Source organism: Kogia breviceps, chromosome 9 (assembly GCF_026419965.1).
Source record: "Kogia breviceps isolate mKogBre1 chromosome 9, mKogBre1 haplotype 1, whole genome shotgun sequence".
NCBI lineage: Eukaryota > Metazoa > Chordata > Mammalia > Artiodactyla > Physeteridae > Kogia > Kogia breviceps.
In genome coordinates, this window is record NC_081318.1 from 93,774,628 (window position 1) to 93,795,122 (window position 20,495).

General features: G+C 40.3%; 1 protein-coding gene across 7 annotated transcripts in view; it reads right to left on the reverse strand.

The window, feature by feature from the left end:
- The window catches only part of NAPEPLD (N-acyl phosphatidylethanolamine phospholipase D), a 101,494-nt gene that overhangs the window by 2,061 nt on the left and 78,938 nt on the right, over positions 1-20,495 (reverse strand). For 6 of the 7 annotated variants that reach the window (XM_059074543.2, XM_067042792.1, XM_059074541.2 and 3 more), the window contains 2 exons: positions 8,008-8,654; positions 4,428-4,542 (listed from right to left, as the gene is read on the reverse strand). In XM_059074543.2, the coding sequence (XP_058930526.1) occupies positions 4,428-4,542; positions 8,008-8,654 (762 nt within the window). The remainder of the gene's footprint in view (positions 1-4,427; positions 4,543-8,007; positions 8,655-20,495) is intronic. The other variant, XM_067042794.1, reaches the window with a different exon arrangement.

The following is a 20,495-nucleotide window of genomic DNA, read 5'->3' on the forward strand; positions in this document are numbered from 1 at the left end:
GTTGAAGAATGTTTCAACATACTCAAATGTTTACCAAATAAATTGAAACCACTTGAATATGTGTTATAGTTAAAGAAAGCAGAAGGTATAAAAGAAATCATTTCACCAGTTATTTCTCTTTCGAGCTAAATCTTTACGGTGTATAGTAGCTATTTTTACAGCAAATAAAGGAAAAAAACAGGTATTACACAAAGGGTTTTTTCCCCAATTTCAGTTAGAAAAGCTGTAAAACGTGAAAATTAAAGCAGAAATAAAAATCAGACAGGCTGTGCTCTCATCGCCGGTGGTAAGTCTGCTTCTGCCCTCCATGCGGCAATGGCTGGTGAGCACCCAGAGCGCGGCCAGGTCAGTGAACGAAATAAAACCCCTTTGCCTTCCTAGAGCTTTCATCCCAATCCAGAGACAGATAAGAAATGAATAAAGAAAACAGTATCTGAGTGGGTGACATGTTCTGGGGAGAACATCGTTGGTAAGTGTCGGGGGTGGAGGTTTACTTTGAAATACAACCATCTAAGAAGTCTTCTTGGAGACGGCAACCTTTGAACAAAGACATGAGGGAGCAGATTGCACCAGGCTTTGTAGGCAACTGTGAGGGCTGTGGCTGTGACTGGGAGTGTGATGGAAAGCTGCAGGTCCTTCTGGTACAGGAGTGTCACAATCTGATCTGGGTAAAGGTCGCCGCCCTCTGCAGCGTTGAGAACAGACTGTACGGGGCAGTGTGCCATCAGTGACGGGGGTAAGAGGTACTCAACGTCTACATACAATCTAAAGGATGCGCTGACTGCATGTGGGGAAAAGCTGGAGGGAGGATATGAGAGAAAGAGAGTGAACGGTTTGGCCTGAGGAACTGGAAGGAGGGTGTTGCCATTTACTGAGATTAAGAGAAATGATTTTGAGGGAAGATCAGGAAGTTTGGTTTTAGACTGAAGTTTTGGGTACCTGATGGACATCCAGGTGGAGACGTCAAGTAGGCAGCTGGATATATAAACATGGATTGTATGGGGAAACCTGGGCTAGAGAGGTACAGTGGATAGATGGTGTTTAAAGCCATAAGACTAATGAGATCCCCAAGGGAGTAACCAACTAGAGAAGAAATGGGGCCCCTGGACTGAGTCCTAAGGCACTCACTGCTGACGAGGAACTAGCAGCAGAGATTAAGAAGGGCCAGCCAGTGATGTACTAGGGAAACCAGGCAAGTTTTCTGTGACTTCAGATGTACAGATTGCTAACAGTTACTGGCCACACGTGGGTCTTTTCTCCCCACTTGCTCACTTCTAGGTTTATGGCTATGTTTAGAGGGTCAGGGATGCCTTCCCACTGACTACAGAGTAACAGGTTAACTATGCGTTAGTTACCCGGTATTCCTAGAGATAGCTACTTACTAATGGGTTAGTTGACAACAGGAATCTACTTTTAGTCTTTTTTATGCATATAGGAGATTGCTAATATATCCCCCATGAAATTTAACTGTAAATAATAGCCTAAGTCAAGAAGCTTCCCTTGCAAAATTGCTTTTAAGAGATTTCAAAATGATGAAATTCTTTCCCAATGAAAAGTAATTGTTCTGTTAAATTTTTTCCCCTGTGCTCTCTCTATAAGTCTTGTCCAACAATACACTTACACAATTGCCCTGCACTAATAATGTCTTTCCTAAACTTTAACTTTAGTTATAAGCTGTAATTTAATATGGATTTTTATATTGCAGTATCTTTCTGAGTTTCTTCATAGGTCAACTCTTGGCTGCTTCAACCATCTAGAAGGGAGCTCTAGAAGTAGGCAAGAAAGCCTCTGGGTGACTGATAGCTATCTCTTAGTGCAAGCACATTAATCCTGCAGGGAAGGTAAAAATGCCCAATAGCCATGGGACCAAACAATATGTATAAAGCATAGTAGTAGATTAGAGACATATGCCATGGAATATTACTCAGCCATAAAAAGGAACAAAACTGAGTCATTTACAGTGATGTGGATGGCCCTGGAGTCCGTCATACAGAGTAAGTCACAAAGAAAAATACCGTGTGTTAACGCATATATATGGAATCTAGAAAAATGGTACTGATGAACCTAGTGGCGGGGCAGGACTAAAGACGCAGATGTAGAGAACAGACTTGTGGACACAGTGGGGGAAGGGGAGGGTGGGACGAATTGAGAGAGAAGCACTGACATATATACACTACCATGTGTAAAATAGATAGTGGGAAGCAGCCACATAGCACAGGGAGATCAGCTCGGTGCTTTGTGACCACCTAGAGGGGTGGGATGGGGAGGAGATATAGGTATGCATATACCTGTGCAGCAGAAACTAACACAACACTGTAAAGCAGTTTTAATCCAATAAAGATGTGGGAAAAGAAAAAGAGTAAGTGGTGAAAGCAGAAGCTCCCAGCAGTGTGGACCCATTAAGGGCCAGGCAACCAGCCCCAGACAGCTCATACATTCCCTTTCAAAGGGGTCACTGTTTTATGATCTACTCCAACAGAAGAGACTTAAAATAAAGACCCTGGTCGTTTAAGAAGTTAACATATATTATGTAGTGCCTACAGTTTGTTTCTACCAAAAGTAGTCAGTTAAGTTTAAGTGCTTAAATACATCATTTAGGAAATTCACTCATCATTCCTTAGATAAATCAGATGTTGCTGTACGTACAGTTTTCAAGTGTTGCCAAGTCAATGACATCCTTAAGCTGCTTATATTATAGTAAGCAGTTTTTACAACTATTTACATGCAAATCATTTAAAACTGTTTGCAAAGCATAGGCTAAACATCCTCCCCCACAATTCCATGTACTTTGTAATTTATTTAGCAAACTCGTAGATCTCACATGTATGCAACTAATGTCAAAAAGACTAAATGAGAGTGTATTTTATATTTCATTAAGAAATAAAGATGAAGTTTAGATTTAAAACAGGAGTAATTCTTGAAGGCTGAATAACACAATAACTGTTGAAGACTGAGGTTTTCTCTCCTCTCCTCATCTTCCCGTCTCAGTAAACAACATAGCCACCTTCCCATTTACTCAAGTTAAAAATCTAGGAGTCATCCTTGATTCTTCTCTTTGCAAGGTTTAATAAAATACTATTACTTCATCTAAGTTGCTGAAATATGTTATATATAGAACATTAGACATATATATATCTAAATTTACCTATATACATATGGAACACACATACATAGACACACACACACGGAATAAGACACTGCCTCTAAATAATAGTGGTGAACCAATGGAAACCAGTATCAAACTTCCCCCTTCTCCAAATACACGGACACAGAAACACACACACACACTCATATTCTCCTTCACCCTTCCCATGCCTGTGGACATTCATTCATTGATTCCATTCTGTCCCCCACAGTGTGGCTCAGGGCCACAGCATTGCGGAATGGGAATTCTGATTGGGGGGGAGTCGGCAGGGGGCAGGCAGTGTATTAATTCTGGAATAAGATGCAACTAGGGAGAGGGCAGGCCAGAAATAGGACAGAGAGGGAGTGCTTAAAACAGCATGAAAGCACAGGGCTCCTGCAGAGAGGCCCTGGAATATGGAAGATGCCACACAGGGCAAAATAGAAGAAGCCAAGTTCAGTCATCTGTTTCTAAATTTTGCTTAGGGCAGGCCCTGGATTGAGGAAAGGAGAGAATGCTTTTTGCTAAGCTTCTGTTTGATCCCACAACCCTGGCTAGTAGCAGAGTTCCAGGGTTCAGCTACCTTAAGTAAAAATAAGCTCTTCTGTACTAGTCTAGGAATAAAACCACCATTTATCCCAATGCCTGGTACACAGCAGACACCAAGTCAGCGTTGACTGGATGAATCACATACTTCTGAAAACTTCCAAGCTGTCCAGCCTCACTTCCCCCCTTGCCCTCCCTATCATCCACACTCTGGCTGAACCGATTCCTCACTATTCCCCATGCTTGCTGCCTCCAGTCCCACACTTTCCTCCCCTTGAAACGCCTTCCTCCTTGCCTTTTCACAGCCACGTTCAAATGTCCACTCTTCCATGAAGCCCTCCCTGATCCCTCCAATTAGTAACACTCCCTGACTCTGAGACCACTTTATCTGTCCCACTTTACAACACTTCAGGTAATTATGTGCGTGTCTTGTATCTTCTGCCAGAACAAAAGCCTCCCTTGAGAGGGAAGACATGATGGTTCATTTTTCTATTTACTAAGGCTACACACATTTTTGGTTATATAAACACATGCTTCATTAACTACAGAAATAAGCCAAAAGAACAACATGCAATGAGGATTTTTTTTCCACTGTATATAAATATTGTTTTACTAATTAATATGATTTACCACCGTAATTCACTTGATGACCAGGCAGGTTCTGATTCTAGTGTGGTTTCTGAACACACGGCAGGGTACAGTGATCCTATCATCGGTCAGACACATAACGAGTTATTGGTACCACAATCACACTCACCTCATTTGCTAAGGCAAAAGTTCCCCAGTGAATTGCCACAGATCTCTTTGTCTGCACATCAATGTGAATCTTTACAGCCTCTTCTGGGTCTACATGCTGGTATTTCATAAACCACCTGATAAAACACAGTAATTTATTAAATCTGGGCTTTTAAGTATACAATAAATTCTAATTACTGCTTCATGTAATCAACCTTTAACATTCTGCACAGGAATAAATCACAGGCAAAACCATCTCCCTTCAGTCCACTTTTCTGCTGGAAAAAAATAAACAAAAATCTTTCTTGTACAAACTGCTATACAGTAGATAAGTCTCAAGCAAAAGTTCCCTTTGAATAGTAGGATTTTGTTTCACATGTATTTTTATCTTACTGATGATTTAGTCTGAAGATATCTTCTTATTACTTCAAAAAGCAGATATTTTGCAATCCTGGTATGAATGAAAGAAACGGAATAATGGGTAAAGAACTAGAAATCAAAACTCCAGTTGCAAATAACCTTGCTGAAACTATTTTTTAACGTGCTAAAGTGAAAAGGAAACAAAAATTAGTGTATAATTTGTAAGATCAGGAGCAAAAAAAAATCCAGTTACTATTCAAGGATTTTATTTAAATACCATACAACTGATGAGTGAGGTGTTTGGTTTGGCAAGAAGAAAGGGTACATCAGGGGGACTAAACAGAGTTTAGCAATGTGAAAGGCTGCCTCATGCCTGGGAAGAGACGGCTCTGGAGGCAGGGGGCTGGGCGTGAATCCCAGCTCTACCGATTCTTGGGAATGCCTTTGGAGCTGCTTCAGTTTCTCCAGCTGCCATTTCCCGGTCTGTGAAATAGAAGCTATGCCCACTTCGCAAGGGTATTGTGAGGATTAAACAAGACAAAATTTATTCAAAGCATGAAGTAAGCAGCTACTTCAGAGGATTCTTCCAAAAGAGTAGGGAGTTGACAAAGCCAACACTTTCAGGAGAAAGAATTATTTCGGATACAAAAGTAAAATGTACTACATACAGGCAAATCCTTTGCTCTCCCAGCCAGCAGTTTATTTATTTATTTTTATAAATTTATTTTATTTATTTTTGGCTGTGTTGGGTCTTTGTTGCTGCGCGCTGGCTTTCTCTAGTTGCATGGAGCAGGGGCTGCTCTTCGTTGCAGTGCGCGGGCTTCTCATTGTGGTGGCTTCTTGTTGCAGAGCATGGGCTCTAGGCACGTGGACTTCAGTAGTTGCGGCATGCAGGCTTCAATAGTTGTGGCTCACGGGCTCTAGAGCACAGGCTCAGTTGTGGCACATGGGTTTAGCTGCTCCGCGGCATGTGGGGTCTTCCTGGACCAGGGCTCGAACCCGTGTCCCCTGCATTGGCAGGCGGATCCTTAACCACTGCACCACCAGGGAAGCCCCCCCAGCCAGCAGTTTAGAAGAGGAAAAACAACAGTGTCTTCACATTATTTATATCCTGGGTCTGCTACTGGCAATGAACACTGCAGTGAAGATTAAGGGATCTGGATTCAGCAGAGGGGCTGCTGCACTTTGTAGAACACGTCATGGAAAAGTTCATCCATCTGCACAGCACAAGGGTTGTTATTTACTGTTAGGAGTTGCCGGGCCTGATGGGAGCCCCAAAACAAAGCCACTGTGTTCTCAACAAGAGATTAGAGAAGCACTTGTTCTGCTTTATCTCCTGACACTTAAAATTCAGGGCAAGATGAAAACAGTTTTGGCTGTTTCTATTGATTTTTTACAAACTTCTACTTCAAATCAAAGGGATAGACGTATTCCTTTCTACCCTCATGTCGGAAATAAATTTAAAATGTTTACTCTGGTATACAAATTAAAATAAAAAGTTAAAATACTAACCGACTTGGATAGAATGCCCGATGACAGGAGATCCCAAAAGTAAGGGTGAAAACATTCTAAGCAGATTATTGAAAATTGTTTTGGGTGTGATCATCTTAACATTTATAGACTACTCTGAAGTTTTGTTGGTAACATTTCTAAAACTTTAGTACTGGGGCTTCCCTGGTGGTCCAGTGGTTAAGACTCCAGGCTTCCAATGCATGGGGCATGGGTTCGATCCCCAGTCAGGGAACTAAGATCCCACATGCCATGTGGCACGGCCAAAAATAAAATAAAATAAAATAAAACTTTAGAACTGACTGGAGAACTGGAATACAGAGTAGAGGCTACTACAATTTAATTCTTTAGAGCAAATACTGTCCTCCCCATCCTTCTCCCATCTTAGTGACAAGATAGCTGCAGTGCAGGCAGCAAGGGGGAATTATGTGAGTGCATTTGTGTACTTCGGCTGTACACATTTTATATGTGTACATATATGACAAGTATATGTACATACTTATGTATATAAGTATATGTATATGACAAGTCTGTATATTTCTACATATGAAAATTTTATTTTCACAATTACAAGTAAGAAGTATTCTAATATACTAAGAACATATATTGAATAAGGATCAATACTATATAAAATTGATTTGTAAACAGGTTGACCGATGTTTTAAGAGGTTTCATTAGAATTCAGAATTAGAATTATGTGGAAAAGTGAAATTCAAGCACTATTATTGGCTTATAATAATTTTTTAGTAAGGTAAAAATACCTAGTCCCTTAAATGAAGAAACTAGAAAAAAGGGAGAAATAAGCATTAATATACTTAGCAATGAAATGGTTTTGGTGAACTTAAAAAGTTAATGAAAAGTAAGTATAACAATCTGATGGAAACCAATGATCATCAGATTTGCTCAATTCATCTATGTGTCAGTGTTCTGTTTGTAGGATCGCCTAAATAAAATGCCGTCCTACATACCATTCTGTATGAGTCTGTGCATGCACTTCAGAAAATAAAACATTTTTTAAATTAGCCCCTACTTTGTTACTTTTAGTGTTTATTTTCTCTTAACTTGTACATATCAACCAGAGTTGACCAAAATCTAACTGAATTCTTGGAAATCACTTCTTTTTTCCTTAAATAGGCAGTATTAAGGAAAACACAGGCAGCGGATGGGTCTCCTGGGTCTCAAATGCTCATGTGACCTTTATCTGCTCTGTGCTCTGAAGACAGGCAGTCCGTACAGAGGTTGCAGGGCAAGTGGTAAGTAGAGCAGCAATGTCTTTAGCAGACTAACCTCAGCGTAGCCTGCAGTAAGACCGTCACAAGGGACTGATGCTATAGGCCAAGCCCTTTTTCTCCACTAAACACAGGACAGGGCATGGGTGCATTCCACTCACGGAGAGTATCCTCCGCATGAAAGAAAGACCAAGAGTCAGGTTTGAGTACTGGCTGATAGGTTTAACTTCAGTCGGAACAGTACACGAACTTCGGGCTAGGCAGAGTAATTCCTTAAACCATCATCCTTTTTTCTTGGTAATATAATTTCAGTAACTACACTAATTATTTAACTGATATGACTGTAATTAAAGTATTTTAAAATTCAAAGAAAAATTTTAACTGACTCTGGCCCACCAACCCCCCACCCAATGTATAACAAAGTCCACCATTAAAACCACAGATTACTTGGAGTCCAGTTAATTTATCATGTAGCAGGAATGCTTTCTTTAGACATCTACGTACCTTGGTTCATACGCTCCAATGGGAATAGCTGCAAGGTCAAAAGGTCCAAATCTTTTTCCTATCTCTTCAAAAGCAGAGCAATAACCAGTGTCTCCTGCGAAAAAAAATCGGTTCCAAGGCCCCAAGACAGACCAGCTGCCCCAGAGAACCCTGTTGTCATCCGTCAGAGTCCTTTTACACCAGTGCTGGGAAGGTGTGAACACAAACGTCACCTTATCGTGCCCGGGGACGCAGTTCTCCTCCCACCAGTCCAGCTCGATCACATTCTCACAGCCACATTTCTGCATCCAGTCCAGGAGCCCCAAAGGCACAAACCACCTCAGCTCGTTACCAAACCGCTCGTTCAGAGCAGTGACGGAACTGTAGTCCAGGTGGTCGTAGTGGTTGTGGCTGATGAGGACCGCGTCTATCTGGGGCAGCTCACCGATGGTGCAAGGGGGGCGACGGAACCGCCTGGGACCCACGCGCTGCGACGGGGAGGCCCGAGCGCTGAAGACGGGATCCGTGAGCAAGATGAGCTCATCCATTTCCACCATAACTGTCGCGTGTCCCAGCCACGTGACTCTTAAGCCAGCTTCCCTCACTCCAGCTTCTTCAGGGTCATCGATAAAATACGGCTTAAGCACTGGGAGTTCTTTATCAAGCTCCTACATATATAAAGAAAGAAAGAAAAGCGGCTATTTAAAAAAAAGGTATTATGTGTCATCATAAATACATTTTTGACCTAAATTATAGAGAGAGGTTATTTGGGGAGAACTGAAGTCATTCGATAAATTTGTTATTTTTGCTTTTCTCTTTCTGAATCTGACTCAATAATCACTATATAGTGATGTAAGAGGTCACTCCCAAACGCAACCAACAAAGGGAAAATTAAACTTAAAACTTTGAGTACTGCTGACTTTACGAAATATTTTTAAAGGCTCTCTTCTGTAAGTGCCAGAAGTAGACCAACCGAGATGCAGTCCCTTTGCTACTGCTGTTTACTCGGCTGGTGCATTCGCTACTGAAAACTGCCTCAGGAGGTCAGCCCCTAGGAATAGTAAAGAAAACTTTTGACCACATATGTGTAGATAGTGGATCTCACATGAACCTGACTTCCTGAGTACACAGAATTCAGAGCAGAGTACTGTGATGCCTGCTGGGAAAGTCACGGGCACACATGGTTCTCATCGCTTACCTTTGAGGTTTTCTACCACTGATCAAACCAAAGCTGAACATGGTCCCTGCCCGTGAGAAGATGATCGCTTTTGGGGGCAAAGAGGTGTGAAACAATAACTACAACATAATGTGTTAAGTATTATTCCTTTGTTTATTCTTCATTTTATCCTTGGATTAAGCTGGACCAACAAGAAGCTGTGTTCTAGGGTCACAGTCCTGGCTTTTATAAAACTTACATAAGCTGTGCTTTGGTGTTATGCCATACAGCTGCATGGAGGTCTCTTCCTTGTGAAACTTGCCGAGCGTGTACCGTGGGGCTGGCTGTCTTGATGACTGGGTACCAGCCCACACCGACCCCACCTTCCCACACACCCCAGAAACACTGCTCTCGATTCCCTGTAACAGGAAAAGCTCTTCTTCTCCAGAGCAATTGGCTTTATTCCTTTGACTACCATTGGGAAAACTGACAATCCTGCTTTGACTTTTGCTTTGACAGGAAGTTCACAGTAAAAGCTGAAGACTCCTCCAGCCCATATGCAGAAGGGAACAGGGCAGGGCACATCGCAGGGAACAATGGAACAGATTTCTATGCTAACCTCTTTCTTGGCCTTATTTTTCACGCTAATTGTCCATTTGCTCTTGTATGTTTATCCATCTGGTTTTTTACTGCTACATGTCTTTTTATAAGTTGCTGCAAATCAGTTTTGAAAAGGGCATGGTATTGAATAATTAAATAAAATACAAGGCATGCTGTAGCCCAATAAGAAGGAATGAAGAGCCCGGCTGTGGAAGGCATTACAGACGCAGTAACTTGTGTGAGTTCCTGAAGAATGGTGAGAAGTTCCTGATGCAGCGGAAAGGGGGAAGGCCATTTCACGTGGAGAAAATGCCCAAGCAAAGGCACAGAGCCAAGTAGAAATGTGGCGTTTGGGGGCAGAAGACAAACTGAAATCTATAAAGGATGAGAACTCAGTAAAAGCCTTGAATCCCACGCTTCACCCAGAGACAGTGAGGAAGCATCAATAAGAAAAGGAAAAAAAAAAAGACATGACCCAATTCATGGTTAGAGAAACCACTTTTCAAGTTTAAATGATGACCTGGGGTGTGTCACAACAGCTGCCAGGAGAGACCAAGAGCTGGACAAAGGAGATAGCAAAGGGCAGAGAGAGAGGGCAGATGGGGAAGATGCAGGTGAAGGGAAACTGAGAGGTCACTGAGCTGGTCCAAACAGGAAATAGGCCCAGAAGGGGCAGAGCAGGAGCTGCAGAGGTGGACAATGACAAGATAGCTCTTAGCCAGCCTAAGCCTTAGTTTCCTCATCTGAAAAATGGGTATAATAATTGTACCTACATGTCATTACTGGGGGCTGAATTAGGAGAGGCTGGCACACAGTAAGCCCTCTGCAAGTATTGCAAAAGAAGAAGGAAGCACGCCCCAACCCCGACAAGCAATCAGGTACCACCCCTATCGGTCCCTTACATATTTACTTGTTTCCTTGCTCCTAGTTAAGAGTTAAGATCCGAGTTAAGATCCTAAGTAACATCTAGGCATGTTCAAGTCCTCCTGATGGCTCAGCCGTCTTCCCGTCAACTCATTCCACACACCAGAGCCACCTGCAACACTTTTCTTAGGGCATAACTCTCTCTCCTGCTGAAAAATCGTCACTGGTTCTGTACTGCTTGACCAAGCACATCTCACCACCTTAGCCCAGTGGTAAGCCGGTCCTGTCGGTGGACTGCCCCTCCTCCTTTCCAGCTGTTTCACTCGGTTCCCGCCCACGGCTCTGTGTTGCCCCCAACACTGAGACTGCTCCTCGCTCCCAGCCTGAGCTTGGCGGCCCGGCACGACTCTGACCCTTTCTTCTCTCTCTCAGCCCTTCGAGACCTTAATCAAATCGCACGCCCTTCACGGAGCCATCCCTGAGTCTCCACAGGCGGCAGTGCTCACTCTCCCCTCCACTCCCACGCCACGCGTCTGCACACCATCTCTCGATGTTCTGCTCTTTACCCTGGTTAACTGTACGCAGGATGTAGCCCATGTCTTATTCAACTTGGGATCATTCACAGCGCCTGGTTCAATGACTAATACACAGCATGCACGACAAAATTTGTTGAATGGATGAGTGAATGAAGTTTTCAACTCAGTTCTCAAAGCTGGTAGTTAGGGTTGGTGAACAAATGCCATACGGTGTGCTTATCAAGAATTATGGAAGAAAGGAGAGGGAATGAGTATCAACTGAGTCCCTAGCATGCGTCAGGCTTCATACGAGGCACATGATGATGATGATGATGCAGCATTATCTAATGTATCAAGTACTTTCGTATACCACATGTATGGAGGGCTTACCATGTGCTAGAAACTGTGCTAACTGCTTCATAAAATTTTTTTCATTTAACACCACAATGCTGGAGGAAGGTGTTATTAACTCTCTCCATTTTACAGACAAAAAAACAGAGAAGTTACAGCACTCACACGAGGGCATGCCACCTGCCTCCACACGTTCTGCCTCACGCCACTATACTTACTCCCAAGTATTATCTCATTTAATACATATTTTTTTAAAACACAAGTACAGGCATACCTTGTTTTATTGCACTTCACAGATACTGCGGTGTTTTTTGTTTGGTTTGGTTTTTTTTTTACAAATTGAAGGTTTGTGGCAACCTTGCATTGTCAGATGATGGTTAGCATTTTTTAGCAATAAAGTATTTCTAATTAACTAGTATATGCAAACATAACTTTCGTATGCACTGAGAAACCAAACACTTGGTGTGACTGGCTTTCTTGCAGTGTTCTGGAACTGAACCCACAATATCTCCAGGGTGAGTCCGTAACAGCCTGGGAGTCAGGTGGAGGAGAATCAGAGGTGGATTACTGTGGACACATTTTAGAGATGACGGATATGTTCATTTTCCTGATCATGGTGATCATTTTGCAGGTTTATACAGATATCCAAACTCGCCAGATTTTACTTTTTGAATATGTGGAGCTTCTATTATGTTAATAAAACTTAAAAAAAAATTTAAGTAGCATCATGTTTAAACAGAGCATCAAAACATCTGAAACAAAACTCCCTGAAAATTGCTGCATTTTCTTTTTGCTCTCAGTTTAAAAGTCATTTTAAAGTTTAATATCTGGCATTATCCACTGACAACTGAGAGGAAACAAAACCTTGAGCACCTCTGGCAGCCTCAACTTGTTCTCCAAATGCAGTACTAACAGGTAACGTGTGGAAAGCAGCCCATCACAAAGGATCATACACTGCGCGGTCCTATTTATATGAAGTTTCCAGAATAGGCAAATCCATAGAGACAGAAAATAGGTTAGTGATTTCCAGGGGCTGGAGAACTGGGGGTGATGACTAAGGACACAGAGGGTTTCTTTGGGGGATAATAAAAATGTATTGGATTGTAGTGACGGTTGCACAACTCTGTACTGAAAAACTGCCAAATTGTACACTTTAACCAGGTCAATTGTATATATAATACAGGAATTATATCTCAACAAAGCTGTTTTGTAAAAAAGGTAAATGTCTGACAAGAGATCTGAATTAAGCAGTCACACTTTTCTTCAAGGTCCTTTCCTCATGCTATATTGTTTCTAAGCCCATCCATTGCAAAAGAGTAGCTTATTTTAAAGAATTTGATCTCTAACACTACTGGCCCATGAAACTCAAAGAAATAGTGTCTACAATTGAGATTCCAGAAAGAAAAAAATAGTTTTTTACTTTTTATCCTAATCAGAGTTTGAAAAAGTATGCAGAATGGGGAGAATCTTGTTTATTTGAAGAAATCAAGCACCCACTTGGCATTTTTCTTTACTAGATCAAGATTTTTCTTGGCGGGTCCTCCTTTTTTAAAGCTACAAATGGGAAAATCCCTAAGCCTGTTATTAACCTGTACACTAGTTAATGTTTCACTTTTCTTGGGGAAAAGGAAAAATCCCAACATTTATTCAACCACTACTCTGCCAGATGCTTTAAGAACATTGTCATCTAACTCTGTGAAGCAGATGTTAACTGCCATTTCACAGAAAACCAGACCAAGGCAGAAGGTCCACTAAGACACTTGCCAAAGTCATACAACAAGTAAGTGTCCAATCAGGAGTGGAATCAAGGTCTTCTGACTCTCAAGACCCTCTCTCTTCATTAAACCATAACTCTTTCCATGGCATAGATAATGTTAACTTCAAAACAATGAAACCCACATTCTTGTTAATATACTTATTAAGTGTATGTGTTTGTGTACATGAATGAGACAGAAAGATTTGACAAAAATCTGTTCAAACCATATTTTCTAAAAAAAAAATCACTTTTAAAGAGGACTAGGGTTAATCCTTTTCTTCCAACTGAAAGTATCTTTGTACTGTTTTAGGAAACTTTAATATCTATACTTTGCCACTCATATTTAAGATTTAAATAAAAAATATTTCTCTTTTTCATATTTATTTTGACGACATATGTGAACACTGAATAGAGATTGATTTTACCAAAATACCACCAATTCAATTAAATATGAATGCTAATGTTTTATATTTTTGCCATACTATCCATTTTAGGAGTACAAGATCCATCAAAATGGCTTAATATTTTTAAACTCCTCCTTGATTATAAAAGAAAATGGGCTTTATAAAATATTTGGAAAATATAACATAAAGATAAGAAGAGTAGCCATCCATTATATCCGTGTGCAGAGATTATAACCACTGTTAAACATTATGCTATTTTTATGCACAGTTCTATTTTTATGCATGGTTAAGATCATAGGATATTCGTATTTTCTACTCTTTTTTTACATTTCATATTATGACATTTTCACCCATCACATTAAAAAGTGAAACACATACTGATTTAAAAATGAAACAAATTCTTGAGGAAACCTGTCAGAAAGCAAAACAAAAAAATAAAAAGAAATGAAATACAGGGGAAATAAAGTTACAGAAGGTTGATCTAGGAGATCCAAAATATAATCAGTAGTTGTTTTACAGTGAAAAGATGGAGGGAAGGAAATTTTCAAGGAAATAGACAAGAAAATTTCCTAGAACTGAAGGCAACAGATTTTTACATCTAAAGGGCTCACCAGGCATCGAGCATGATAAATAAAGAACCACACGTCATGGTGAAACTTCAGAACATTGGTGCCAAATAGATGATCCTCAGAGTTTGCACAGAGGAAATCAAGGTCCCACACAAAGGATCAAGAATGGCACTGAACTTCTCTAAAGCAATACTAAAAAGAATGTCATGGAGGTAATGCTTTCAAATTCTGAGAGAAAACTGTTTCCAAACTAAAATTCCATTACCCACACTATCAATCAATAATGAGAATAAACTCAGCCATAAAAAAAGAACAAAATAATGCCATGTGCAGCATCATGGATGCAACCAGAGATTATCATACTAAGCGAAGTAAGTCAGAAAGAGAAAGACAAATACCATATGATATCCCTTATATGTGGAATCTAAAATATGGCACAAATGAACCTATCTACAAAACAGAAACAGATTCACATACATAGAGAACAGACCTGTGGTTACCAAAGGGTAGGGGGGTAGGGGAGTGAAGGACTGGGAGTTTGGGATTAGCAGATGTAAACTATTATATATAGGATGGATAAACAACAAGGTCCTACTGTAGAGCACAGGGAACTATATTCAGTATCATGTGATAAACCATAATGGAAAAGAATATAAAAAAAGAATATCTCTGTGTATAACTGAGTCACTGCTGTACAGCAGAGATTGGCACAGCATTGTAAACCAACTATACTTCAATTTAAAAGAAAGAGTGAGAATAAAGACATTTTAGACAAGCAAGGTCTCAAAAAACTGATGTCCCATGTACCCCCACTCAGGAAGCTCATTAAGACTGCGCTCCACCAAAAGGAGAAAATATCCAAGATGGGGAACAGGTGGGACGCAGGAAACAGGGCCACAGTGAGGAGGGAAAGGGGCCCGGGAGGACGGTGAGGGAGAGCCCGGAAGGAAGCCACAGAGAGCCTGGAGGGCATCAGCCCAGATTAGAGCCTGGTGCTGAAAACCTCCTGAAGGTCTCCCCCTCGGGAAAATGGCCCTGAGAAGCCATGGGAAGAAGGGGAATGCTTAGTCATAAATACATAAAAAGTTCAACAGATGAAAAAAGAGGGATCATTAACCTCAGAGGGAAAAGTATGTAAGACAGGAGACATGGCCATACTACATTACTTGGTTCATCAGTGAAAAATACTGCCATAGTCACAATAATGTAAATAGTAAGGGGAAAGCTCAAGTAGAAGCACGGGAGAGATGGGGAGGGGTACAGAGTGGGTTACATCTGATAGTAATGTGAAGGACCACAGAAAAACAAACACCGCGTGATTCCACATATCTGAGGTATCTAAAATAGTCAAACTCATAGAATCAAAGAGTGGAATGGTGGTTGCCAGGGGCTGGTGGGGAGAGGAACGTGGGGAGTTACCATCAGTGGGCACACAGCTTCAGTTAAGCAAGATGGGGAAGCTCCAGGGATCTGCTGTACAACATGGTCCCTGCAGGCAACAATAATGCATTGTACACTGACAAATTTAAGAGGGTAGATCTCATGTTAAGTGTTCATACCACAATAAAAAGAAAAGAAATATGAAGACAAACTCCAAAGGAAATAAAGGGGCATGGGTGGCAGAGGCTGGTTAGGGGACTGGGTATTTGTCTAATAAGCCTGTTGGTACTACGATTTTTTTTAAAAAACCTGTATACATGCATATTTTTCCCTCGATAAAAATAAGCAACCTGCTGGCCTACTACAGTACAAATATAAAATAATTGGTACATATCATTTTTTCAAAGGGCATCCTATTCTTCAATAACATACATCCAAAGAATGCATGAGATTTTCAAAGTACTTTCATGTGCCACGTGAATCTCAAAACAATCCTTGTCACCAAAACTCTCTTATCCTAATTTCATAGATCCCTCCTCCCCCACCCCCCAAAAAAAGAGTTCCTTGAGGAACTGTGATAGAAATAAGGTCACACACGGACAGGATTCCTGAGCCTGAGGCTGGTTCCCAGACTCCTGGTGTCCCACTTTTTCTACCAGGCCATGCTGTGCAGCCTCAGTCCCGTGTCTCTCTCCTACTCCAATATGACTGTCCCTCTCACTTCTACAGCAGTAACTGATAAGGACGGCCTCCTTCCACTAATGAAACTCGGAGGTGCCTGCCTCCCTTCCCTTTTACGTTCTCCAACTTCCTTTCTCCTAACTAGTGGAGACTATCATCAACACTAACAATCAGAGAAGGTCACTGAACCACTGCAAGAGCACAAAGCACATGAACAACTTGAAGCCTGTGAGCAGGCCCACTGCTCCAATGACCCAGAAAAGGCAAATATCAGAAACGAAGTACTGTTTTCTAACCAGGCAATGCAATTGTGTAGCTCTGCTAATAACCCATTTTCACTTTGTTTAGAGCTGTTCTATTAGTTATTTTATACTTTTTTGTGTGTGTGTGTGGTATGCGGGCCTCTCACTGTTGTGGCCTCTCCCATTGCGGAGCACAGGCTCCGGACGCGCAGGCTCAGCGGCCACGGCTCACGGGCCCAGCCGCTCCGCGGCATGTGGGATCTTCCCGGACCGGGGCACGAACCTGTGTCCCCTGCATCGGCAGGAGGATTCTCAACCACTGCGCCACCAGGGAAGCCCTATTTTATACTTTAATCACGTTTTTTCCAGAACACTTTCATATTCATATACCTAAACATAACATACTATAATGAAGTAAATTCCATTATATATAGTCATCATAACCCTACCTATATCATATTATCCTCTTCTTCCAAAACAATAATTTGAAGATCTGTACTATTAAACTCTAGCATCCCAATATCTAATTAAAATAATTTCGAGAAATCTGATTAAATTCTGAACTGGCCCAACGATCTGAAGTAAGTACTCTATGTAGTCTTTAAATTTTTTTAAAATGAATAACTCTATCACACTTAGCAGTTCATAAAACTTAATAATCTGGGCAACTTAAAGGGATAAAGTATGGACTTGTAATTATCTATGAGAATAACAGAAGTCAACATGCATTTAATCTAGTTCTAGGCTTTTATTGGAAACAAGGGGATACAAGATGTAGGTAAATGATAAGAAAGAAAATAAAAATTGGATTAAGACAAATGAGTCTTCTCTCTTACATGATGCCACATCTGTTTAAATGACTTCATATTGAGCCTTCTTTTTGACATTTTCTAAAACTAAACTGCCTTTAAAAAAAAAAGCTTACACTTCATTAAAGAATGCAGTTCTCACCCTTTTCTGCCTTATTATTCCTCAAAGCGCTAATCATCTTCCTTTTCTGCCTTATTGTTCCTCAAAGCACTAATCATCTTTCAATACTCCACATCATTTACTTGACTATTGTCTCTCTTCCAATAAACCTGACTTCCAAAGAGGCCATGTTTCCTTTCTGCCTTGTTCATGGCTGTACCTCTTGCACCTACAACAGTGGAGTTTAAGAACCACTCATAAGCCACAATCACCCTGATACCAAAACCAGAAAAAGATACTACGAAATAGAAAATTACAGGCCAATATCACTGAAAAACATAGTTGCAAAAATCCTCAACAAAATACTATCAAACTGAATTTAACAATCCATTAAAAACATCACTCAATATGATCAAGTGGTATTTATCCCAGGGATGCAAGGATCTTCAGTATCTGCAAATCAATCACTGTGATACACCACATAAACAAACTTTAGAATAAAAACCATATGATCATCTGAATAGATTCAGGAAACGTTTGACAAAATTCAACACCCATTTATGATAAAAACTCTCCAGAAAGTGGGCATAGAGGGAACCTACCTAAACATAATAAAGGCCATATATGACAAACGCACAGCTAACAGCATTCTCAACAGTAAAAGCTGAAAGCATTTCCCCTAAGATCAGGAAAAAGACAAGGATGTCCACTCTTGCCACTTTTATTCAACAGAGTTTTGGAAGTCCTAACAATGGCAATCAGAAAAGAAAAAGAAATAAAAGGTATCCAAACTGGAAAAGAAGAAGTACAACTGCCAACGTTTGCAGATGACGTGATATCATACATAGAAAATCCTAAAGATGCTACCAGAAAACTACTAGAGCTCATCTATGAATTCAGTAAACTGCAGAATACAAAATACACAGAAATTTCTTGCATTACTAACACTAAAAATGAAAGATCAGAAAAACAAATTAAAGAAACGATCACATTTACCTTCGCATCAAAAAGAATAAACTACCTAGGAATAAACCAACCTAAGGAGGCTAAAGACCTGTACTCTAAAAACTATAAGACGTTGATGAAAGAAATCGAAAATGACACAAACAGATGGAAAAATATACCATGTTATTGGATTAGAACCATCAGTAGTGTCAAAATCACTATAATACCCAAGGCAATCTACAGATTCAATGCAGTCACAATCAAATTGCCAATGGCATTTTTCACAGAACTTGAACAAAATTTTTTTTTAATTTGTATGGAAACAAAAAAGACCAAGAATACAAAAACCAATCCTTAGAAAGAAAAACGGAGGTGGATGAATCAGACTCCCTGACTTCAGACTATACTACAAAGCTACAGTCATCAAAAAAGTATGGTACTAGCAGAAAAACAGAAACAGAAATAAATAGAAGAGAAAAACCAGAAGTGAACTCAAGCACCAATTAATCTACCAAAGGAGGCAAGACTATACAATGGACAAAAGACAGTCACTTCAATAAGTTGTGCTGGGAAAATTGGAAAACTACATGTAAAACAGTAAAACAAGAACATTCTTTAACACCATATATAAAAAAGAACTCAAAATAGATTAAAGACCTAAATGTAAGAACAGGCACTATAAAACTCTTAGACAAAAACATAGGCAGAATTGTTTGACAAAAATCGAAGCAGTATCTTTCCAGATCCACCTCCGAGAATAATGAAAATAAATACAAAATAAAAAGGGGGATATAATAAAAGTTAAAAGCTTCTGCACAGCAAAGCAAATCATGAACAAAAAGACAATCCACAGAATGGAAGAAAATATTTGCAAATGAAGTATGAACAAAGGATTAATCTCCAAAAAATACAAAGAGCTCATGAAGCTCTAAATCAAACAAATAAACAACCCAATCAAAAACAGGGTAAAAAGATCTAAATTTGACAGTCTCCAAAGAACACATAGAGATGAACAAAAATCACATGAAAAGATGCTAATATCCCTAATTATTACATACATGAAAATCAAAACTACAATGAGGTATCACATACCACCAGGCAAAATGACCATCATCCAAGGTCAATAAGCAATACATGCTGAAGAGAGCGTGGATGTTGATGCAAATGTAACCCAGTAACAGCCACTATGGAGAACGATATAGAGGTTCCATAAAATATTAAATTTGAGGGACCACATGATCCAGCAACCCCACTAACTAGGTGTATATCTGGAAAAAACATATTTGAAAAGACACATACACTCCAAAATTCATTGCACCACTATTTAAGATAGCAACGAAATGGAAGCAACCAAAATATCCATTGACAGAGGACTGGATAAAAAAGATGTGGAACATAAAAAGGTTATTACTCACCCATAAAAAGAATGAAATAATGCCATTTGCAGCAACATGGATGAACCTGAAGGTGACAATACTTAGTGAAATAAGCCAGACAGAGAAAGACAAATAGCATATGATATCACCTACAGGTGAGTTCTAAAAATTGATACAAATAATAACCAAATTTACAAAACAGAAACAGACTCACGGACTTAGAAAACGAACATATGGTTACCAAAGGGGAAAGGTGGGGCTGGAGGGATACCTTAGGAGGTTGGGATTAACCCCTGCACACTAATATCCATAAAATAGATAATCAACAAGGATCTACTGTCTAACACAGGGAGCACTACTAAACAATCTGAAAGAACTTATATGCGAAGGACCCGAAAAAGAGTAGATATGTGTCTCTGTTTACCTGAATCAAGCTGCTTAAAGCTAAAACAAACACAACATTGTAAAGCCACTATACTCCAATATAAACTAAATGTTAAATTAGAAAACAAAAACAAAAACAAAAACAAAAACAAAATGCCTACAACATTCTCCTCGGGCCTTGGGACCCAGGCAACTTCACATCCCTGGAGCCCGAGCAGCCTTGGTTTCCAAAGGCTGGATGTCATGGGGGTTAGGGAGCTGGGAAGGATGTGCCAGCAAATGAGCTCTCCTTAGACCTGCAGTGCCTGATCCCTTCGGGATGGACCACAATCTCCAGATCCACAATGGACCTCTGACAGCAAGGTCAAGCCTAATGC